At 42.8% G+C, this 25,322-nt stretch overlaps 1 protein-coding gene across 1 annotated transcript; it reads right to left on the reverse strand.

Moving 5' to 3' along the window:
* Positions 1-551: 551 nt before the first annotated feature.
* On the reverse strand, positions 552-24,805 carry psmd5 (proteasome 26S subunit, non-ATPase 5). The gene is made up of 10 exons (XM_041898820.1): positions 24,607-24,805; positions 23,497-23,641; positions 7,470-7,583; positions 7,255-7,383; positions 6,745-6,854; positions 6,460-6,602; positions 6,063-6,254; positions 5,818-5,927; positions 1,438-1,578; positions 552-1,058 (listed from the first exon to the last, which is right to left on the reverse strand). Exons 1-10 carry the CDS (start codon positions 24,777-24,779, stop codon positions 801-803), a joined length of 1,515 nt encoding a protein of 504 aa, XP_041754754.1. The 5' UTR covers positions 24,780-24,805; the 3' UTR covers positions 552-800.
* Between the last annotated feature and the right edge of the window lie 517 nt (positions 24,806-25,322).

Below are 25,322 nucleotides of genomic sequence, written 5' to 3' on the forward strand. Positions count from 1 at the left end.
CTGCTCTTTCAATGACAGACTGACCAGGTGAAAGCTATGATCCCTTATTGATGTCACTTGTAAAATGCACTTCAGAATCAGTGTAGATGAAGGGGAGTAGACAGGATAAAGAAGGATTTTTAAGTTTCCTGTGTGTATCAAGAATTGTCCACCACCCAAAGGACATCCAGCCAACTTGACAACTGTGGGAAGCATTGGAGTCAACATGGGCCAACATAATAATAATAATAATAATAATAATAATAATAATATGCCATTTAGCAGACGCTTTTATCCAAAGCGACTTACAGTCATGCGTGCATACATTTTTTGTGTATGGGTGGTCCCGGGGATCGAACCCACTACCTTGGCGTTACAAGCGCCGTGCTCTACCAGCTGAGCTACAGAGGACCACGTAGAATGAACATCCCTGTAGAATGCTTTCGACACCTTGTCGAGTCCATGCCGACGAATGTAGGCTGTTCTGAGGGCAAAAGGTTTTCCTAATGTTTTGTACACTCAGTGTATATGTGTTATGTGAGTGTGTGATATAAAATCATAAAACTATTTGATTGTCATTTTCAATATGCTTCCTCTTTAATACGGGCAAATATTCCACCTAGAAAAAGCAACAGTAAATGCATCTTTCAGGCTATAAATCGAATAAAATAACAATAATTGAGTCTTGTTGGTCCTGGTCTGGTAGCCGTCTCAAGTTATAAACCTAATCCCCATGCAGTGCACTACTTTTGAGTAAGGCCTACGGTAGTGTACTATATGGGGAATAGGGTGTCATTTGAGATTTTCCCCATTTCTCTCTCTCAGTCCGCTCCCTCTGTGGTCACTGTTGCCACAGCTGTCACATAGTACGCTCCCTCTCGGAGGTAGGACCGCAGGCGCAAGTAGTGCTGGCTACCCAAGATTTCCGCTGCTGTGGAAGAGCTCACCAGCGCCCCCACAAGCTCAAATTTAGCGTCCTTCGCTTCCTTGGTTGGACCAGTCGAACGGTCAACAATGAACTCCATGAACCCTGGCGTGCCAATCATTAACCTTTGACCCCATGGCTGGGGAGCAATGGCCTGCAACACAACAAAAACAAACAGACACCATAGATGAAATTACTAAGTGTTAGCCATGAGGCAAAAATGTATGAAAGAACAAACAATTCCTATGTTTTCATGAAATCTCCTCCGACTCAATGACACTTGTCTTTTACTACAGTTGGCCGAAATCACATAAAGGGTTCATAAAAGGTACCACTGATATAATAAACAGATGGAAGCATCCATTTTATGCGTTTGAATTCTTACATCAGCTTCTATACAGAAAATATGTAGTATGGTGCTGAAACATATCCGCAGTCACTCTTTGTTTCGTTTTTAAAAACAAAAAAGGCCTTCAAATAATACTTTAAGTAAGTCCAGTAATTTGTACATTAATTCCTGACCATCCACTCACAGTGAATATGCGTAGAGCACCACAGTGGAGCTCAGGGAAGGGCTGGGTGCTGATGTTCCTGATCATCTCCATAGGCTTGTTAGACAGCAGATGGAACCAGGACTCTGTTAGAACCAGCAGGTCCTCGGTCTGCTGCTCAGCCTGGTACACCCACACAGACAACATTCTTTACACAAGGTCCATTATGTAGTTTTATGTATGACCTGACTCATTTCAGATAGAAATGCAACTTGTAGATCTGTCATTCTCATTAAAAACAGAGAAGATATTAAACAGCAGTTTAGATGTTACAATGATTCTCTACACCCCTCAAACGCAACTCTGGAACTCGAAGCCAGTTCCACTGCGTTTTTTAATTGTTCCTGTCTAAAAAGGACTGATTTAGACCTGGGACACCAGGTGTGTGCATTAATTGTCAGGTAGAACAGAAAACCAGCAGGCTCCGGCCCTCGTAAGGTAAGAGTTGAATACCCCTGCTCTACACTAGACATTGCTTGTTCAGTCACTTAAACTGAAATTATTTTAAAAGTCTGCCATATATATATACACATATATATATACACATATATATATATATATATATATATATATATATATATATATATATATATATACATACATATACATACACACACAGTGGGGAGAACAAGTATTTGATACACTGCCGATTTTGCAGGTTTTCCTACTTACAAAGCATGTAGAGGTCTGTAATTTTTATCATAGGTACACTTCAACTGTGAGAGACGGAATCTAAAACAAAAATCCAGAAAATCACATTGTATGATTTTTAAGTAATTTATTTGCATTTTATTGCTTGACATAAGTATTTGATCACCTACCAACCAGTAAGAATTCCGGCTCTCACAGACCTGTTAGTTTTTCTTTAAGAAGCCCTCCTGTTCTCCACTCATTGCCTGTATTAACTGCACCTGTTTGAACTCGTTACCTGTATAAAAGACACCTGTCCACACACTCAATCAAACAGACTCCAACCTCTCCACAATGGCCAAGACCAGAGAGCTGTGTAAGGACATTAGGGATAAAATGGTAGACCTGCACAAGGCTGGGATGGGCTACAGGACAATAGGCAAGCAGCTTGGTGAGAAGGCAACAACTGTTGGCGCAATTATTAGAAAATGGAAGAAGTTCAAGATGACGGTCAATCACCCCGGTCTGGGGCTCCATGCAAGATCTCACCTCGTGGGGCATCAATGATCATGAGGAAGGTGAGGGATCAGCCCAGAACTACACGGCAGGACCTGGTCAATGACCTGAAGAGAGCTGGGACCACAGTCTCAAAGAAAACCATTAGTAACACACTACGCCGTCATGGATTAAAATCCTGCTCAAGCCAGCACATGTCCAGGCCCGTCTGAAGTTTGCCAATGACCATATGGATGATCCAGAGGAGGAATGGGAGAAGGTCATGTGGTCTGATGAGACAAAAATAGAGCTTTTTGGTCTAAACTCCACTCACTGTGTTTGGAGGAAGAAGAAGGATGAGTACAACCCCAAGAACACCATCCCAACCGTGAAGCATGGAGGTGGAAACATCATTCTTTGGGGATGCTTTTCTGCAAAGGGGACAGGACGACTGCACCTTATTGAGGGGAGGATGGATGGGGCCATGTATTGCGAGATCTTGGCCAACAACCTCCTTCCCTCAGTAAGAGCATTGAAGATGGGTCGTGGCTGGGTCTTCCAGCATGACAACGACCCGAAACACACAGCCAGGGCAACCAAGGAGTGGCTCCGTAAGAAGCATCTCAAGGTCCTGGAGTGGCCTAGCCAGTCTCCAGACCTGAACCCAATAGAAAATCTTTGGAGGGAGCTGAAAGTCCGTATTGCCCAGCGACAGCCCCCGAAACCTGAAGGATCTGGAGAAGATCTGTATGGAGGAGTGGGCCAAAATCCCTGCTGCAGTGTGTGCAAACCTGGTCAAGACCTACAGGAAACGTATGATCTCTGTAATTGCAAACAAAGGTTTCTGTACCAAATATTAAGTTCTGCTTTTCTGATGTATCAAATACTTATGTCATGCAATAAAATGCAAATGAATTACTTAAAAATCATACAATGTGATTTTCTGGATTTTTGTTTTAGATTCCGTCTCTCACAGTTGAAGTGTACCTATGATAAAAATGACAGACCTCTACATGCTTTGTAAGTAGGACAACCTGCAAAATCGGCAGTGTATCAAATACTTGTTCTCCCCACTGTATGTATGTATATATATATATATACATATATATATATACACACACACACACACAGTATCTCACAAAAGTGAGTACACCCCTCACATCTTTGTAAATATTTGAGTATATCTTTTCATGTGACAACACTGAAGAAATGACACTTTGCTACAATGTAAAGTAGTGAGTGTACAGCTTGTATAACAGTGTACATTTGCTGTTCCCTAAAAATAACACAACACATAGCCATTAATGTCTAAACTTCTGGCAACAAAAGTGAGTACACCCCTAAGTGAAAATGTCCAAATTGGGCCCAATTAGCCATTTTCCCTCCCCGGTGTCACGTGACTCGTTAGTGTTACAAGGATATACTCAAATATTTACAAAAATGTGAGGGGTGTATTCACTTGTGAGATACTGTATGTATATATATATATATATATATATATATATATATATATATATATATATATATATATACACACACAGTGAGGGAAAAAGGTATTTGATCCCCTGCTGATTTTGTACGTTTGCCCACTGACAAAGAAATGATCAGTCTATAATTTTAATGGTAGGTTTATTTGAACAGTGAGAGACAGAATACCAACAAAAAATCCAGAAAAAACGCATGTCAAAAATGTTATAAATTGATTTGCATTTTAATGAGGGAAATAAGTATTTGACCCCTCTCAATCAGAAAGATTTCTGGCTCCCAGGTGTCTTTATACAGGTAACGAGCTAAGATTAGGAGCACACTCTTAAAAGGAGTGCTCCTAATCTCAGCTTGTTACCTGTATAAAAGACACCTGTCCACAGAAGCAATCAATCAATCAGATTCCAAACTCTCCACCATGGCCAAGACCAAAGAGCTCTCCAAGGATGTCAGGGACAAGATTGTAGACCTACACAAGGCTGGAATGGGCTACAAGACCATCGCCAAGCAGCTTGGTGAGAAGGTGACAACAGTTGGTGCGATTATTCGCAAATGGAAGAAACACAAAAGAACTGTCAATCTCCCTCGGCCTGGGGATCCATGCAAGATCTCACCTCGTGGAGTTGCAATGATCATGAGAATGGTGAGGAATCAGCCCAGAAATACACGGGAGGATCTTGTCAATGATCTCAAGGCAGCTGTGACCATAGTCACCAAGAAAACAATTGGTAACACACTACGCCGTGAAGGACTGAAATCCCGCAAGGTCCCCCTGCTCAAGAAAGCACATATACAGGGCCGTCTGAAGTTTGCCAATGAACATCTGAATGATTCAGAGGAGAACTGGGTGAAAGTGTTGTGGTCAGATGAGACCAAAATGGAGCTCTTTGGCATCAACTCAACTCGCCGTGTTTGGAGGAGGAGGAATGCTGCCTATGACCCCAAGAACACCATCCCCACCGTCAAACATGGAGGTGGGAAACATTATGCTTTGGGGGGTGTTTTTTCTGCTAAGGGGACAGGACAACTTCACCGCATCAAAGGGACGATGGACGGGGCCATGTACCATCAAATCTTGGGTGAGAACCTCCTTCCCTCAGCCAGGGCATTGAAATGGGTCGTGGATGGGTATTCCAGCATGACAATGACCCAAAACACACGGCCAAGGCAACAAAGGAGTGGCTCAAGAAGAAGCACATTAAGGTCCTGGAGTGGCATAGCCATTCTCCAGACCTTAATCCCATAGAAAATTTGTGGAGGGAGCTGAAGGTTCGAGTTGCCAAACGTCAGCCTCGAAACCTTAATGACTTGGAGAAGATCTGTAAAGAGGAGTGGAACAAAATCCCTCCTGAGATGTGTGCAAACCTGGTGGCCAACTGCAAGAAATGTCTGACCTCTGTGATTGCCAACAAGGGTTTTGCCAACAAGTACTAAGTCATGTTTTGCAGAGGGGTCAAATACTTATTTCTCAAATTAAAATGCAAATCAATTTATAACATTTTTGACATGCGTTTTTCTGGATTTTGTTGTTGTTATTCTGTCTCTCACTGTTCAAATAAACCTACCATTAAAATTATAGACTGATCATGTCTTTGTCAGTGGGCAAACATACAAAATCAGCAGGGGATCAAATACTTTTGTCCTTCACTGTAATATATATATATATACATACACATATATATACACACACACACACACACATACACATATACATACATACATACATACATCTGAGAAGATACACAGACAGACCTGCAGAGTGATTAGGAGTGAGATGGCCTCCAGACAGCGCACTCTCAGCTCGGTGGCTCCACCGCTGGCCAGCTGGCTCATTCTCTTCAGCACAGCATTGAACTTCTCACCTGAACACACACAAACAGATTAACAGAAAGTGAATAATTGTTATCTACTGCAGTTACTAAATTGTTTTATGTAACAAGGAATTAATGCAGTGAAACTAAACACAAACAAACCAACATACAAACAAACAAAAAAACCTGTTTTCTGCAGGACTTGTTTCCCCTCCACGGTTGAGCCCAGGACCCCCAGTGTGTCCAAAGCCACTCCAGTCATGACCGGGTCTGGGTCGAGGGCCATCTCAAACACCTTGTTCTGGAATGCTGGGTAGGTCTCACACACATGCTGGGGACTGTCCATGATGGCCAGGTTCCCAAAGAATTTCACCAGCCCTGTGTGGGAGAAATCAGTATGGTCCCATCTGGCTCAGTTGATAAGAGCACGGTGCATTGCCAGGGTTGTGGGTTTTACTCCCATTGGGGCCCAGTACGAAAATGTATGCACTCACTACTATAAGTCACTCTGGATAAGAGCGTCTGCTAAATTACTAAAATGCAAATGTGAGATTAAATTAACACTTCCTCACAACTTACTCACCAGGCAGGTAGAAACTAGAGAAGGGGTCTGACTCTGCTCCAGTGATCATGTTGGATATCTTATCCATGATGCCTTGCTGTGCCAGGTACTGGCGCCCATGCTGACTGTGGGAAAGTGTGGTCACCATCTCAATGGCTGTAGCCCTGAAACAGACAGAGGTCACTTTATATCATAAAAGGGACATGGGAGGGAGAGAGCTTGTGTCCCCGTCTGTGTGACCAGTGATGGAGAGTGGGAATAAGAGATGGTGTCTGTTTTATAGGGTGTGGGTTATCAATGTTTTACCTGACCAGTACATCGTCTCCTGTCAGCTCTCCCAGTAGCTGGGAAATAAAGCTGCTGTTGGCACAGTAACCCAGGGAGACAGGAGAGACAGACGAGATGCCCACTATCAGCTGTAACAGGAGAGACAAGTCAATCTTGAACATTTAGAATAAGTAGAATGGACATTCCCATTCAAGGCATAGGGTGTCCCATGATGGGTACCAGCAGCCATATTTGGTGTGCTATTTGTACCATATTTCTATTAAGAAAAACACTTCATTCCATTACTGTGCTTATTGTAATTTGTGCTTTGGAAAAACATGTTAAAATTTTGTTACTAGAGTAGTTACTGCAATATTCAGATGTATGAGCAACTTCATGTTGAGGTTACCATATGTTTGATTAGCTGATGCTTAACACTTTATGCTCCACCATGCAATTATATTGTCAAACACTCATATGTATGGGCAGGCAGATTTCCAAGAGATGAGATATTAGGAAACAGACAAACGTGTGTGGCAATGGGCGTACCTCGTATACTCTGTATCTGACAATATCACTTGCAGCCATCACATCCTTGAGGTCTTTCAGCAAGTCGCTCCTGAATAGAGCATCTAACCCAGCTTTGGAGTGGCTAAGTTTGGCAAGAGCTCGTATTGCCTGTGAAATTGATGAACTGGTCTTGAACAACAAGTGGTTTTGAAATGTAACATGTGGTTACAAAAATTTATCATCTTTATGCCAACCTCTTTGGCCACTGACATCTTCTCTCCTCTGATGCAGTGGATCACTTCCCGAAGTATGTCTTGGTTGTTCCGAATTTCTGTTACTGCCTCATGGTTCAATACCATTCTACCAATCTGCAGAAAATGAAAATGTTATTGATTATAGCTGCCTGGTTTTTGTATTAGGTTATGCTACCATGACAGCTAGACCTAATAGCTCCACCTGAGGCTCAGACTGGCCAGGGGTGTATTCATTAGCGCAGAAAATATTACAACATTTTGCAACAAATTCAGGCAGTCCCTCCCAATGTTCCCTCTAATTTGTTTCAGCACCCAGCAAATTTGAGGTCTGTTGAGCACAAATTTGAACGTTTTTAAAATTCTATGTGCGTTTATTGTGAAAACCGAGGTTGTACCCACTTTAAGTTATATTTTTAACAATGGCCAAGTAGGCTAGAGTGGCTATTTGATCATAATGTAGGCCAACCAGAGTGGCCTACCATCAAATACAATACACAAAATGCATCCTGTAACATTTTAACATGGAAACAGCCGTTCCACCATTCAGCCTACAGTCGCATCAAATGTGTGGTGTTCAACATAGGCCTACATTCAATGACACTTTTGAAAAAAAACATGCATGGCTTGACATTAACCTGTTTATCCACTTGTCCTTCAGACAAGGTGACTTAAAATGTTGTGTTTGATGCAAGAAGCCACTTTACAAAATAAAATGCATTATTATTCCCATACCATTATTACAGAGAATCAGACAAATCATGCTAGCCTCCGCCTATTGGCTACTTAGCTTATTCAAGCCTGTCAAAACACAACACTGCCCCTTTAAGACAAAAGCTCTTTACCTGACTCGCTTTTTAAAGATGTCTAGAAATGTACACATGTTGTGCTCTTGTAGATAGCAATCACTCCCCTATTGCTGACTACAAATGATCTATAACTGGGCTAATAACTCAAATGTTATTTGTCACATGCGCCAAAAACAACAGGTGTAGACCTTACAGTGAAATGCTTACTTACAAGCCCTTAACAATGCAGTTTTAAGAAAGAAAATCACAACAACAAAAAATATATTTTCTCACTGTTTAGAAGCCTCGACCTAGACGCTCCGGTAGCGCTTGCCCTGCGGTAGCAGAGAGAACAGTCTATGACTTGGGTGGCTGGAGTCTGACAATTTTTAGGGCCTTCCTCTGACAACGCCTGGTATAGAGGTCCTGGATGGCAGGAAGCTTGGCCCCAGTGAGGTACTGGGCCGTACGCACTACCCTCTGTAGTGCCTTGCAGTCGGAGGCCGAGCAATTGCCATACCAGGCAGTGATGCAACCAGTCAGGATGCTCTCGATGGTGCAGCTGTAGAACCTTTTGAGGTTCTGAGGACCCATGCCAAATATTTTCAGTCTCCTTAGGGGGAATAGGTTGTCGTGCCCTCTTCACAACTGTCTTGGTGTGCTTAGACCATGTTAGTTTGTTGGTGATGTGAACACCAAGGAACTTGAAGCTCTCAACCTGCTCCACTACAGCCCCGTCGATGAGAATGGGGGCGTGCTCGGTCCTCTTCTTTTTTCCTGTAGTCCACAATCACCTCCTTTGTCTTGATCACGTTGAGCGAGAGGTTGTTGTCCTGTCACCACACGGCCAGGTCTCTGACCTCCTCCCTACAGGCTGTCTCATCGTTGTTGGTGATCAGGTCTACCACTGTTGTGTCGGTGGCAAACTTAATGGTGTTGGAGTCGTGTCTGGCCATGCAGTCATGGGTGAACAGGGAGTACAGGAGGGGACTGAGCACGCACCCCTGAGGGGCCCCCGTATTGAGGATCAGCGTGGCGGATGTGTTGTTACCTACCCTTACCACCTGGGGGCGGTCCGTCAGGAAGTCCAGGATCCAGTTGCAGAAGGAGGTGTTTAGTCCCAGGGTCCTTAGCTTAGTGATGAGCTTTGAGGGCATTATGGTGTTGAACACTGAGCTGTAGTCAATGAATAGCATTCTTAAATAGGTGTTCCTTTTGCCCAGGTGTGAAAGGGCAGTGTGGAGCACAATAGAGATTGCATCATCTGTGGATCTGTTGGGGCGGTATGCAAATTGAAGTTGGTCTAGGGTTTCTGGGATAATGGTATTGATGTGAGCCATGGCCAGCCTTTCAAAGCACTTCATGGCTACAGATGTGAGTGCTACGGGTCGGTAGACATTTAGGCAGGTTACCTTAGTGTTCTTGGGCACAGGGACTATGGTGGTCTGCTTGAAATATGTTGGTATTACAGACTCAGACAGGGAGAGGTTGAAAATGTCAGTGAAGACACTTGCCAGTTGGTCAGCGCATGCTCGGAGTACACGTCCTGGTAATCCGTCTGGCCCTGCGGCCTTGTGAATGTTGACCTGTTTAAAAGGTCTTACTCACATCGGCTACGGAGAGCGATCACACAGTCGTCCGGAACAGCTGATGCTCTCATGCATGTTTCAGTGTTACTTGCCTCGAAGCGAGCATAGAAGTAATTTAGCTCGTCTGGTAGGGTTGTGTCACTGGGCAGCTTGCGGCTGTGCTTCCCTTTGTAATCTGTAATAGTTTGCAAGCCCTGCCACATCTGACGAGTGTCGGAGCCGGTGTAGTACGATTCGATCTTAGTCCTGTATTGACGCTTTGCCTGTTTGATGGTTTGTCAGAGGGCATAGCGGGATTTCTTATAAGCTTCCGGGTTAGAGTCCCGCTCCTTGAAAGCGGCAGCTCTACCCTTTAGCTCAGTGCGGATGTTGCCTGTAATCCATGGCTTCTGGTTGGGGTATATACGTACAGTCACTGTGGGGACGACGTCATCGATGCACTTATTGATGAAGCCAGTGACTGATGTGTTGTACTCCTCAATGCCATCGGAAGAATCCCGGAACATATTCCAGTCTGTGCTAGCAAAACAGTTCTGTAGCTTATCATCTGCTTCATCTGAACACTTTTTTATGGACCGAGTCGCTGGTGCTTTGTGCTTTAGTTTTTGCTTGTAAGCAGGAATTAGGAGGATAGAATTATGGTCAGATTTGCCAAATGGAGTGCGAGGGAGAGCTTTGTACGCGTCTGTGTGTGGAGTGGTCTGATTCCCTGGCGCCGACGAGGATGGATGGCGACCTCGCGACTAGCTCTAAGGAAATGTTATGGTTTTTTAAATTTATTTTTTATGTGGTATTTTTTACATTATTAGCTCAGAAAGTGTTTTGTATCATTACACACAGCCGGGAAAAACTATTGGATATCAGAGTGGCGGTAACTCACCAGCATTACGACCAGGAATACGACTTTCCCGAAGCAGATCCTTTGTTTGCTCTCCCCAGGGCAATTTAACTGATTCCAGCGGCTGACCCAAAACATCGCCGGCTGAGGAGAGGCACTCGGAGCGGCCTGCTGGTTCGACTTAGGAGGCGCGTACACCACCCACCGCTTCCAAGTATACTACTCGCTAATGTTTAGCCTCTGGTTAACAAGCTCAACGAGCTCCGGGCAAGGATTTATTTCGCGCAGACAGGAATAAATATCTCTCCGGGAAGCAGAAGGGCGGAGGCGTGTGTTTCATGATTAACGACTCATGGTGTAATTGTAGTAACATACAGGAACTCGAGTCCTTCTGTTCACCCGACCTAGAATACCTCATTATCAAATGCAGACTATATTATCTCCCAAGATAACTTTCTTCGGTTATAGTCACGGCAGTGTATATCCCCCCTCAAGCTGATCTGATACCACGACGGCCCTTAAAGAACTTCACTGGATTTTATGGAAACTGGAAACCACATATCCTGAGGCTGCATTTATTGTAGCCGGGGATTTTAACAACGCAAATTTGAGGACTAGGGTGCCGAAGTTCTATCAACATATCGACTGTTGTCCTCGCACTGCTAAAATCCTCGACCATTGCTATTCGATTTTCCGGGATGGTTATAAGGCCCTCCCCCGCCCTGCAGTCGGCAAATATGACCATGACTCCATTTTGCTCCTCCCTTCCTATAGGCAGAAATTCAAACAGGAAGTACCCGTGCTAAGGACTATTCAACGCTGGTCTGACCAATCGGAATCCATGCTTCAAGATTGTTTTGATCATGCGGACTGGGATATGTTCCGGGTAACCTCCATGAATAACATTGATGAATACACGGATACAGTGACTGAGTTTTTGTTGTGCCAACTGTGACTATTAAAACCTACCCTAACCAGAAACCGTGGATAGATGGCAGCATTCGCGCAAAACTGAAAGCGCGAACCACCGCATTTAACCACGGCAAGGCGACTGGCAATATGGCAGAATACAAACAGTGTAGCTACTCACTCCGCAAGACAATTAAACTGCCAAAACATCAGTATAGAGACAAAGTGGAGTCGCAATTGAACGGCTCAGACACGAGACGTACGTGGCAGGGTCTACAGACAATCACGAAAGGAAAACCAGCCATGACACCGACGTCTCGCTTCACACAAGCTAAACACCTTCGCCCGCTTTGAGAATAACACAGTGCCACCGACGAGGCCCACTACCAAGGACTGTGGCCTCTCCTTCTCTGTGGCCGACGTGAGTAAGACATTTAAGCATGTCAACCCCCACAAGGCTGCCGGCCCAGACGGCATCCCTAGCCGTGTCCACAGAGCATGCGCAGACCAGCTGGCAGGTGTGTTCAAGGACATATTCAATCTTTCACTTTCCTAGTCCGCTGTTCCCACATGCTTCAAGATGGCCACCAAATTTCCTGTACCCAAGAAAGCAAAGGTAGCTGAACAAAATGACTATCGCCCCGTAGCACTCACCTCTGTCATCATGAAGTGCTTTGAGAGACTAGTCAAGGATCATATCACCTCTACCTTACCTGTCACCCTAGACCCACTTCAATTTGCTTACCGCCCCAATAGATCCACAGACGATGTAATCGCCATCACACTGCCCTATCCCACCTGGACAAGAGGAATACCTATGTAAGAATGCTGTTCATTGACTGTAGCTCAGCATTCAACACCATAGCACCCTCCAAGCTCATCTTTAAGCTCGAGGCCCTGGGTTTGAATCCCGCCCTGTGCAACTGGGTCCTGGACTTCCTGACGGGCCGCCCCCAGGTGGTGAAGGTAGGAAACAACATCTCCACTTCGCTGATCCTCAACACTGGGGCCCCACAAGGGTGCATGCTCTGCACCCTCCTGTACTCCCTGTTCACCCATGACTGTGTGGCCAAGCACACCTCCACCTCAATCATCAAGTTTGCAGATGACACAACAGTAGTAGGCTTGAATACCAACAATGACGAGACCGCCTAAAGGGAGGAGGTGAGGGCTCTGGGAGTGTGGTGCCAGGAAAATAACCTCTCACTCAACGTCAACAAAATGAAGGAGATGATCGTGGACTTCAGGAAACAGCAGAGGGTGCACCCCCCTATTCACATTGACGGGAGTGGAGAAGGTGAAAAGCTTCAAGTTCCTTGGCGTACACATCACTGACAAACTGAAATGGTCCAACCACGCAGATAGTGTGGTGAAGAAGGCGCAACAGAGCCTCTTCAACCTCAGGAGGCTGAAGAAATTTGGCTTGGCACCTAAAACCCACAAACTTTTACAGATGCACAATTGAGAGCATCCTGTCGGGCTGTATCACCGCCTGGTACGGCAACTGCACCGCTCGCAACCGCAGGGCTCCCCAGAGGACGGTGGGGTCTGCCGAACGCATTACTGGGGGCAAACTACCCGCCCTCCAAGACACCTACAGCACCCGATGTCACAGGAAGGCCAAAAAAAGATAATCAAGGACATCAACCACACGAGCCACTGCCTGTTCACCCCACTATCATCCAGAAGGCGAGGTTAGTACAGGTGCATCAAAGCTGGGACCGAGGGAATGAAAAATAGCTTCCATCTCAAGGCCATCAGACTGTTAAATAGCCATTAGAGGCTGCTGCCGCCTATTGAAATCCCTGGCCACTTTAAGAATGGAACACTAGTAACTTTAATAATGTTTACATATCTTGCACTACACATCTCATATGTATATACTGTACTCTATTCTATAATATTCTACTGTATGTTAGTCCATGCCGCACTGTCATTGCTTGTCCATATATGTATATATTCTTAAATTCCATTCCTTACTAGATTTGTGTGTATTGGGTATATGTTGTGAAATTGTTAGATATTACTTGTTAGATATTACTGCACTGTCGGAACTAGAAGCACAAACATTTCACTACAGCCGCAATAACATCTGCTAAACACGTGTATGTGAGAAATATCATTTGATTTGATTTGACTTGGAGTAAAGGTGGTCTAGAGTTTTTTTCCCCTCTGGTTGCACATTTAACATGCTGGTAGAAATTAGGTAAAACATATTTAAGTTTCCCTGTATTTCTCTGCATTCAAGTCTCCGGCCACTAGGAGCGCCGCCTCACTAACTAGCAAAGGATATGAACAAAATGTGCACACGTGGCAACATGCAGCTCTCGCTTTGATCTCAAAACAAGCACATCCACTCATGACCGCTAATGCTGTAAACACAATCCAGTTTAAAGTAAATGGCCCAGATCCATATGGCAATGGTCTATTTGCATATAGGTCTACTGCAGCTCTGATTGTTTATGCCACACCAATCTGTGTAGAGTACAGGCTGAGTAGTGCGTGTCAATGCAATAGAATCCTACTCTGATGTATTCTGCCTACAACAAAGTTTGCATTGTTTTTTTTATTTTTCGGTATGTTGCATTGAAATTGGCTAATATTGCGTTGATTCGATCACAATTGCCACAGTAAAGGGAAACGTTAATCGTGTTAACAGGGAAAACTCTAGAACAGTGGTCACCAACCTTTGAGTCAAGATCACTTTGAGTCAAAATGCAAGCCAAAGAGTGGAGGCTGGTAGGAGGATGGGGCTCATTGTAATGGCTGGAATGGAATAAATGGAACGGTATCAAACACAAACAAATTACATTAATTCCATTCCAGCCATTACAGTGAACCCTAGCTCCTCCCACCAGCTCTACCGCTCTTCTTTTTTTTTTTAAAGATGACTTTAGAAAAGTAAGCCTATGCAACATTAACCAATTAAAAACAGTACTGTAGCAATGAGGTTTGTGCAGTAAGCTATAGACCCAATACATTATCACTGCATATTGACTTTGCTTGAATTGCCCTGCCAATGCATTGTTGTTCGGGCCTTTAAAGAAATTTTTTTTTTCAACATTTGAGGTAGGCTATATGATCACACCAGGAATATATACGTTGTTGTATTACTTGTGAAGCACAGCTGAGTGAGCATACAGTGAGGGAAAAAAGTATTTGATCCCCTGCTGATTTTGTAAGTTTGCCCACTGACAAAGACATGATCAGTCTATAATTTTAATGGTAGGTTAAATTGAACAGTGAGAGACAGAATACCAACAAAAAAAATCCAGAAAAACGCATGTCAAAAATGTTATAAATTGATATGCATTTTAATGAGGGAAATACGTATTTGACCCCCTCTAAATCAGAAAGATTTCTGGCTCCCAGGTGTCTTTTATACAGGTAATGAGCTGACATTAGGAGCACACTCTTAAAGGGAGTGCTCCTAATCTCAGCTTGTAAACTGTATAAAAGACACCTGTTCACAGAAGCAATCAATCAATCAGATTCCAAACTCTCCACCATGGCCAAGACCAAAGAGCTCTCCAAGGATGTCAGGGACAAGAATGTAGACCTACACAAGGCTGGAATGGGCTACAAGACCATCGCCAAGCAGCTTGGTGAGAAGGTGACAACAGTTGGTGCGATTATTCGCAAATGGAAGAAACACAAAAGAACTGTCAATCTCCCTCGGCCTGGGGCTCCATGCAAGATCTCACCTCGTGGAGTTGCAATGATCATAAGAACGGTGAGGAATCAGCCCAGAACTACACGAGAGGATTTTGTCAATGATCAAGGCAGCTGGGACCATAGTCACCAAGAAAACAATTGGTAACACACTACGCCGTGAAGGACTGAAATCATGCAGCGCCCGCAAGGTCCACCTGCTCAAGAAAGCACATATAAAGGCCCGTCTGAAGTTTGCCAATGAACATCTGAATGATTTAGAGGAGAACTGGGTGAAAGTGTTGTGGTCAGATGAGACCAAAATCGAGCTCTTTGCCATCAACTCAACTCACCGTGTTTGGAGGAGGAGGAATGCTGCCTATGACCCCAAGAACACCATCCCCACCGTCAAACATGGAGGTGGAAACATTATGCTTTGGGGGTGTTTTTCTGCTAAGGGGACAGGACAATTTCACCGCATCAAAGGGAAGATGGACGTGGCCATGTACCGTCATATCTTGGGTGAGAACCTCCTTCCCTCAGCCAGGGCATTGAAAATGGGTCGTGGATGGGTATTCCAGCATGACAATGACCCAAAACACACGGCCAAGGCAACAAAGGAGTGGCTCAAGAAGAAGCACATTAAGGTCCTGGAGTGGCCTAGCCAGTCTCCAGACCTTAATCCCATAGAAAATCTGTGGAGGGAGCTGAAGGTTCGAGTTGCCAAACGTCAGCCTCGAAACCTTAATGACTTGGAGAAGATCTGCAAATAGGAGTGGGACAAAATCCCTCCTAAGATGTGTGCTAACCTGGTGGCCAACTACAAGAAACGTCTGACCTCTGTGATTGCCAACAAGGGTTTTGCCACCAAGTACTAAGTCATGTTTTGCAGAGGGGTCAAATACTTATTTCCCTCATTAAAATGCAAATCAATTTATAACATGTATTTTTCTGGATTTTTTTGTTGTTATTCTGTCTCTCACTGTTCAAATAAACCTACCATTAAAATTATAGACTGATCATGTATTTGTCAGTGGGCAAACGTACAAAATCAGCAGGGGATCAAATACTTTTTTCCCCTCACTGTACATTTAAGTCATTTGCTTTACATTTTATTTTACTGGGCTGATGGTGCCTGCATCTGATCAGTTTCAGCGGAGGGAGAGAGCAGCAGACTGAGGGTCCGCCTCTTAACATTCCTCCGCTCTCCCTTTCCTCCGCTGACAATAACCAAAAAGGGACACATTCTACCAGCTGATGGCTTAACTCGAGTCGCACCGCATTATTTCTGCCTCATGTACAAATTCATGTTGCTACTCCTATGAACAGAGAAAGTGAAATATTCCTCTATTAAAAAATGACCCAAACCGCTAACAATAACAACGCAAGCCTATAGATACACTTTCCTACTCATTCATTACTGCTGCAGTGCTTGTTGTAGCGCTGAGTGGAAGTAGGAAGAACACACATTTTATGGCTTATAAAAGTGTTGAATACAAGGTGTTGACAGTGCTGACTAAGAACTTAATCATGAACTCACTCAAAAAAACAATCTCTTTGCTGTATTCGTTGACAGTCTCTCTAAGCCATGGTTTTAAATGCTTTGAAATCTCACAGTATCAACTTTGCTGTAGCGTTCTTTTATGCTTGCTACGTTACTGCAGACACAGTCATCTGAGCCATCCGATTGGCCAGCGGTAAACCTATAGTGCACTTGATTTGCTCACTGGGCCCGCCGGGAAGGAAGAGTTTGTGCCTTCAAGACACATGAAATGGTTCAAAATGGCAACAGATCGCCTACCCGGCGCGCAGGGCAGCTGAATCGGGTGCACCTAACGCCAACAGCCAGAGACAAAAAAAAAAAAGGAACACAAGGCTTTATCAAATGTTTGACTAGGAATGCCTTGGCGATCGACCGGTTGGTGACCACTGCTCTAAAAAGTTGAGTCAAGTTCAATCTCGTGCTTCCTTCTGTTGGCTGATATTTCTGCGGGGCAGTCCCGGGGAGCTGCGCGGCGGTCTCGGTGCTACTGCACGCACGCAGCTTAGAGGGAACATTGGTTCCACCCCATTTCGTTGCTAATAAATACACCCCAGTGGTGTATTCATTAGTGGCACACAGTAACAAAACGTTTAGTGCTGGGGTAAAATATTTTGCAAAGGAAACTGTTTACTCGAAATGGTCTGCAAAGTGTCGTAAAATCTGTCAAGTTCTGTTTCGTTTGTAGCCCTTTACACTCCAGCCCATATACGGGTTGAAAATGGCAGATTTGGTCACTGATAAGCTCATAAATTGGAACGCAGTGGCTGTACAGTAAGATGCTATACATGACATCAGAACTTGGAATCGCTTTACAGCGCTGTATGGGATTCAACTGATAGACACCCTAAACGTGAGTATCACATGCAACAAGAGAATGCCCCCATCCCTCCTGCTAACTGGGCTACTTTTGAACATATTTTGTTGTCCTAGCGAGAGAAATTGTGTAAATTAAGAGGACTCAAAGATGAGATGTTGAGGATTATACTAAATACCGCTTTAATGTCATACAAGGAAACCACACATCTGTGCACTTCAAATTTCCATATACAAAACTCATGTAATTTACAGTATCAACATTTATGATCGCTATGTTTGATGTACACTTACAAGGATGACATGGCATCATACCCTATTGTGAAGGGAATTAGCAGCGGAACACGCATTTGAATGCACTCATGATTCAATTCTATGAGCAATTACTATGTTTCTCTGAAAGCCTAACACTATAAGATCATAGTCATGTTGGCAATAGAAAAAGCTTTCAAATGATGGCCAGATTGTGTAAACAACCAATTGTGTAATGTGTGATGGTGGGGATGCAGGGCTCTTCAAATGAAACCAGTATTTATTTATTTTTTAAGACGATGATTTGGGGGATTTTCAAAAAATTTGAAGAATGTATTAGTAATTAGTATTTTGATTATTACCTTGTTTAAACATTAATTTATGAATATTTAAAATCTACCATCTTTGATTTGGCACATTTTCCAATATATTGTTGAAAATAATGTACTCTACGGGCATATCAAAGTTCCAGATTGGGCCATTTTATACAGAGAAATTGGCATAGTAGGCAATGTAACCCATCAAAGCCTTCCTTTTTCTTGCATCATTGCACATCCTGCAAATCACCATCAGAGGGCGACCATTTTGAATCAATTTTCACGTCACTCTGTTGGTAATGTCTACAAATTGGATAATAACTAAAACTACCAAAGATCACACTCTGGAAATGTGATATGTCCGTAGAGTATATAAATGTTCAACAACATATTGAAAAATGTGCCAAATCAAAGATGGTATATTTTCAATATTCACGTTTATATTTTTTCCAATATTCATAAATGAATGTAACAAAAGTGGAAAAGCTTCATATGACACCAATTTCTGCTTTGTAGCACTTACAGAATGATCATTATGGAGTCTTAAAGGAGACTTGGTCAAGGCCAAAATGTCATAAATATGCCAACTTAGATACATTATTACTCAATTATGCTTTTAGATACAAAATGTCAAATACATCAGTAACCCATCCACCAAAAGGACCATTCTACAGGTAAAAGTCAGTAAATTAGAATATTTTGAAAAACTTGATTTATTTCAGTAATTGCATTCAAAAGGTGTAACTTGTACATTATATTTATTCATTGCACACAGACTGATGCATTCAAATGTTTATTTCATTTAATTTTGATGATTTGAAGTGGCAACAAATGAAAATCCAAAATTCCGTGTGTCACAAAATTAGAATATTGTGTAAGGGTTACATTTTGAAGACACCTGGTGCCACAAACTAATCAGCTGATTAACTCAAAACACCTGCAAAGGGCTTTTAAATGGTCTCTCAGTCCAGTTCTGAAGCCTACACAAACATGGGGAAGACTTCAGATTTGACAGCTGTCCAAAAGGCGACCATCGACACATTGCACAAGGAGGGAAAGACACAAAAGGTTATTGCAGAAGAGGCTGGCTGTTCTCAGAGCTCTGTGTCCAAACACATTAATAGAGAGGCAAAGGGAAGGAAAAACTGTGGTCAGAAAAAAGTGTACAAGCGATAGGGATCACCGCGCCCTAGTCAAGATTGTGAAAAAAACCCATTCAAAAATGTGGGGGGAGATTCACAAGGAGTGGACAGCTGCTGGAGTCAGGGCTTCAAGATCCACCACCAAGAGACGCTTGAAAGACATGGGTTTCAACTGCCGCATACCTCGTGTCAAGCCACTGTTGACCAAGAAACAGCGCGAAAGCGTCTCACCTGGGCTAAGGGAAAAAAAGAGCTGGACTGCTGCTGAGTGGTCTAAAGTCATGTTTTCTGACGAAAGCAAATTTTGCATTTCCTTTGGAAATCGAGGTCCCAGAGTCTGGAGGAAGACAGGAGAGGCACAGGATCCACGTTGCCTGAAGTCTAGTGTAAAGTTTCCACCATCAGTGATGGTTTGGGGTGCCATGTCATCTGCTGGTGTCGGTCCACTCTGTTTCCTGAGATCCAGGGTCAACGCAGCCGTCTACCAGCAAGTTTTAGAGCACTTCATGCTTCCTGCTGCTGACCTGCTCTATGGAGATGGAGATTTCAGGTTCCAACAGGACTTGGCGCCTGCACACAGCGCAAAATCTACCCGTGCCTGGTTTTACGGACCATGGTATTTCTGTTCTAAATTGGCCAGCCAACTCCCTGACCTTAGCCCCATAGAAAATCTGTGGGGTATTGTGAAAAGGAAGATGCAGAATGCCAGACCCAACAACGCAGAAGAGTTGAAGGCCACTATCAGAGCAACCTGGGCTCTCATAACACCTGAGCAGTGCCAGAAACTCATCGACTCCATGCCACGCCGCATTAATGCAGTAATTGAGGCAAAAGGAGCTCCAACCAAGTATTGAGTATTGTACATGCTCATATTTTTCATTTTCATACTTTTCAGTTGGCCAACATTTCTAAAAATCCATTTTTTGTATTAGCCTTAAGTAATATTCTAATTTTGTGACACACGGAATTTTGGATTTTCATTTGTTGCCACTTCAAATCATCAAAATTAAATGAAATAAACATTTGAATGCATCAGTCTGTGTGCAATGAATAAATATAATGTACAAGTTACACCTTTTGAATGCAATTACTGAAATAAATCAAGTTTTTCAAAATATTCTAATTTACTGACTTTTACCTGTATGTATAAAATTGTGAAAATCCCCCAAATAATGCTCTTTTTTTGTCCTGGTTTCATATGGAATCACTCAATTGCTACGCATATGGTTCTCATATTTCAATTCAATTTGACCCTATCCATATAGGCCAATTCCTACAAGTGTAATGGGCTATGGGTCATTCCACGAAAGGAGTGCTTTTTGCGTCCCTTCGCTATTTTAAGTAGAAATTGTGCAACAATACAGAATTGAAAAAACCTGTCATATTAAATTAAGTGCCTTTAATATAGACCACATGGAGAATAAAAAAATATTTTTTATATGAAAACGCTTGTTAAAGTGCTAGAATTCAGTATTTTGACATGACACTCAACCCTGTGTTACTACTTAGAAGATTTCACATTTACATTTTAGTCATTTAGCAGATGCTCTTATCCAGAGCGACTTACAGTACAGCATACATATTTTCACCCACTTAATCCCAAAACTTCTCAAAGTTTCACCATCATTGTAAAGCACTAGTTAGTTATTTTGTTGCTTTGACAAAGTCATTTCTGAAGATCATTATTTATTTCATGTGATCTGTCCCTCATTTTCAGGTCAACCCCGTTAAGTGAACTGAATTTTTGTTTTAATATGGTCAAACTATTCATAAAAAAAACCTCAAAATAAACATTGATCTAATAGTCAGATTAAAAGCAGTTGTATTTTAGTAATTATTAAGGATCCTGCCAAGGCAGCAGCTACTCTTCCTGGGGTCCAGCAACATTAAGGCAGTTACAGTGCATTCTGAAAGTATTCAGACCCATTTACTTTTTCCACATTTTGTTACATTACAGCCTTATTCTAAAAGTTATTGAATTGTTGTTTTTCCTCATCAATCTACACACAACACCCCATAATGACAAAGCAAAAACAGGTTTAGAAAATGTTGCATATTTATTAAAAACCAAAAACTTAAATATTACATTTACATAAGTATTCAGACCCTTACTCAGTACTTTGTTGAAGCACCTTTGGCAGCGATTACAGCCTCGAGTCTTCTTGGGTATGACGCTACAAGCTTGCTGTGTGTTTAGGGTCGTTGTCCTGTTGGAAGGTGAACCTTCGCCCAAGTCTGAGGTCCTGAGCGCTCTGGAGCAGGTTTTCATCAAGTATCTCTCCATACTTTGCTCCGTTCATCTTTCCCTCGATCCTGACTAGTCTCCCAGTCCCTGTCGCTGAAAAACATCCCCACAGCATGATGCTGCCACCACCATGCTTCACCATAGGGATGGTGCCAGCTTTCCTCCAGACGTGACGCCAAAGAGTTCAACCTTGGTTTCATCAGACCAGATAATCTTGTTTCTCATGGTGTGAGTCTTCAGGTGCCTTTTGGCAAACACCAAGCGGGCTGTTGTGCCTTTTACTGAGGAGTGGCTTCCGTCTGGCCACTCTACCATAAAGGCCTGATTGGTGGAGTGCTGCAGAGATGGTTGTTCTTCTGGAAGGTTTTCCCCATCTCCACAGAGGAACTCTAGAGCTCTGTCAGAGTGACCATCGGGTTCTTGGTCACCTCCCTGACCAAGGCCCTTCTCCCCCAATTGCTCAGTTTGGCCGGGTGGCCAGCTCTAGGAAGAGGCTTGGTGGTTCCAATCTTCTTCCATTTAAGATCGATGGAGGCCACTGTGTTCTTGGGGACCTTCAATTCTGCAGAAATGTTTTGGTACCCTTCCCCAGATCTGTGCCTTTGACACAATCCTGTCTCGGAGCTCTACGGACAAATCCATCGACCTCATGGCTCTGACATGCACTGTCAACTGTGGGACCTTATATAGACAGATATGTGCCAAATCATGTCCAATAAATTATTTTACCACAGGTGGACTCCAATCAAGTTGTAGAAACATCAAGGATGATGAATGGAAAAAGGATGCACCTGAGCTCAATTTCATGTCTCATAGCAAAGGGTCTAAATATTTATATAAATAAGGTATTTCTGTTTCTTATTTTTAATAAATTTGCAAACATATCTAAAAAACCTGTTTTCTCTTCGTCATTATGGGGTATTGTGAGTAGTTTGCTGTGGAAAATGTTTTACTTAATCCATTTTAGAATAAGGCTGTAACGTAACAAAATGTGGAAAAAGTCAAGGGGTCTGAATACTTTCCGAAGGCACTTTATACAATTAAACATATTACATTTCATAACACTTTTCACAACACATTAAGTGTGTTCACTCAGGCCACTACTCTACTATTTGTACGTGTGTGTCTTGTGTATGTGCCTGTGTCTCTTCACAGTCCCTGCTGTTCCACAAGGTGTATTTTTACTTTTTTTTGTTTTGTTTTTATCTGATTCTACTGCTTGCATCAGTTACCTGATGTGGAATAGAGTTCCATGTAGTCATGGCTCTATGTAGTACAGTGTGCCTCCCATAGTCTGTTCTTGACTTGGGGATTGTGAAGAGACCTTTGGTGGCATGTCTTCTGGGGTATGCATGGTTGTCCGAGCTGTGTGCTAGTAGTTTAAACTGAGCTGGTTCTACAGTTATTGGCCATTTTCTGGGGTTTTGTGGTGGAAAACTGAGCGGCTCGAACGTAACACATCAACCCGTTTTACCCATAGATAGACAGGCTATAATTATTTTTACAATTTCCGTTTTTGGGGTGAAGCTTGCTTTCAATTGCCACTCCCTGTTGCAAAAAACAAGCTTGATTTCCCCTGGAGGAAATGTATGGCTGATTTAAGAAGAAACCGTCAACCCTGTTACTTTATTTGGCACTTAATAGACACTATAGGCATTTGTTTATTTAACCTCTTGATGGGAAAGCACGTTCTTTAATTAAGTTGAACATGTGTTCTTTATGACAGAATGCTAAAATTAGGTAATCAAACGTTTTATTTTTTAACCAAATTACACCGAATTGGTGGAACGACCCTTATATGGAAGTTGTAGTTTATTATTTTGAAGCAGGGCAGCAGAGACACGCCTATGAACTACAATTTCCATTTAAGAATAAAACGGAACTCAACGGTTTCCTACGGTGCAAGGTGTGCCACTAATGAATACATGACAGCTGTAACATACTTGTGTCAATGCCAGTATTTTGACTGTGTCATCAGGATGTTTCAGTCCGGCCTGAAGTTCCACTCCGCAGTTTTGGGCCAGGTGGACAGGGCTGAGGGCGAGCAGGATTCGACCAAGGATGTCCACGCATAGCTCAATTTGCTCTCTGTGAAATTAATGAGACTTCACAGTCATTGAACATCTTTCATACACAACTCATACTCACAACTCACCTGTCAGCTACATGAACGCACTTTGCATTAAAGCTAGAATCCTTAATTGAAACAATAAAGCCTATGTTTTGGTAAAGAGCTGAGGGATGGGCTTGGAGAAATGTAACCACTCACATTCACAGACGGAGCTATGGATGCACGAACTGACCATCCATGACATCAAAATTATAGTTTTAACCAGGGCCACATTCAGTTGCAAAATGTTCTCAAGGCTACAGATAGAAATGCTATGTATAGAGCCGACGTGACTAATTATTCTACATGTCAGAGACAAGTTTGTTCTACATAGCATGTTTCTATCTAAACGTTCCAAAACGTCGTATCCTCCTGAAAGCACACAGGTTTGGAGGCTATACAGTGTTTGTTTACATTTACAAACATTGGACTAAAACAATATTGTATTTTCTGAGATCTGATGGGGTAATAACTACGACAGTTGAACTAAGCTCATGAAGCATTTATAAAATATATTCTTCAAGAATCAATGGGTAATATATATATATATATATATATATATATATATATATATATATATATATAAATAATAAGTCCTAAAATGGATGTAGCAACTAAGGATTGCAGCTTTAAACCAATAACGACAACACCGCTAGCTACCTAAGAAAAGACCAGTGAGTCAGAGTAACGTTAGCATTCATACCCAAGTCAGCTAGTGAGAGACAAGACTAGTTAGCGAGACTGATTAGCGGTTTAGGTATGTAGCTATACTTATCTAGCTAGCTAAGTTACATTGCATGAACGTGCTGTCTATTTTCCAAGGTTGCTGTCCAAGCTAACATTAGCTAGCTAACAACTTGAGTTTGTTGCTATGATAAATAGCTAGCTAGCTAGCTAGCTATTTAGTATCTAGCCTTGACTCAGCAGTGCAGCGGTTACAGACCTGTCATTTGTGTTCAAAAGAGAGAAAATCACTTCAAGCCGGAGTCCACTCACTGTATCCCTAAGGGCGCTTACAGGTAATGATAAAACCGCAGTTTTTAAAGTTTGCAGCTCTTCAATAGGCTCTTCAAGGCTTGCTATTTCAACGAGTAAACTCTCAATGGAGGCTGCCATGTTGCTCTTGCAACCTTCTTCTTTCGTAAAATGGCGTTCGCAAAAATTATTTGTGCATTCCGCCACCTAGTGTACAGATGGATAATACAAATCCCCAAAAGGAAAAAATGCGTGGTAAAAAAATACTTACTAAATCAGCCTGCTTTTCTGTTCTAATCAGGTCCCTAAACACGTTCAAAAGGACCCTGAGAGGGCGGGACATTTTCTGGTGACAGTAGTCCTTGCAGTGCTGTTAAGTCTTGGAGGCCCAAAAACTTCTCGGCTGCAGATATAACGATGTCCAGCTTCGTGGACTTCTTGGACACTTGTGCAGTACAATTAATAACTGTGTTTATAAATGCTACAAAATCCACCTTCTTCACAATAAGTGTATCCAGATCACTCGATTGACTTATAACATTTGCAACTGGTTGCTGTGCATCCACCACCATATCTTCTTCAGAGCTGTGGCCTCTTGCCCCTTCAACTCTCTTCACTGCCTCCCGATAGGTGATTTGCTGCACAGCCCTGATCCTTGACACCTCAACCTCTTTCACCCTAACA

The sequence above is a fragment of the Coregonus clupeaformis genome, chromosome 15 (genome assembly GCF_020615455.1).
Source record: "Coregonus clupeaformis isolate EN_2021a chromosome 15, ASM2061545v1, whole genome shotgun sequence".
Taxonomy (NCBI): domain Eukaryota; kingdom Metazoa; phylum Chordata; class Actinopteri; order Salmoniformes; family Salmonidae; genus Coregonus; species Coregonus clupeaformis.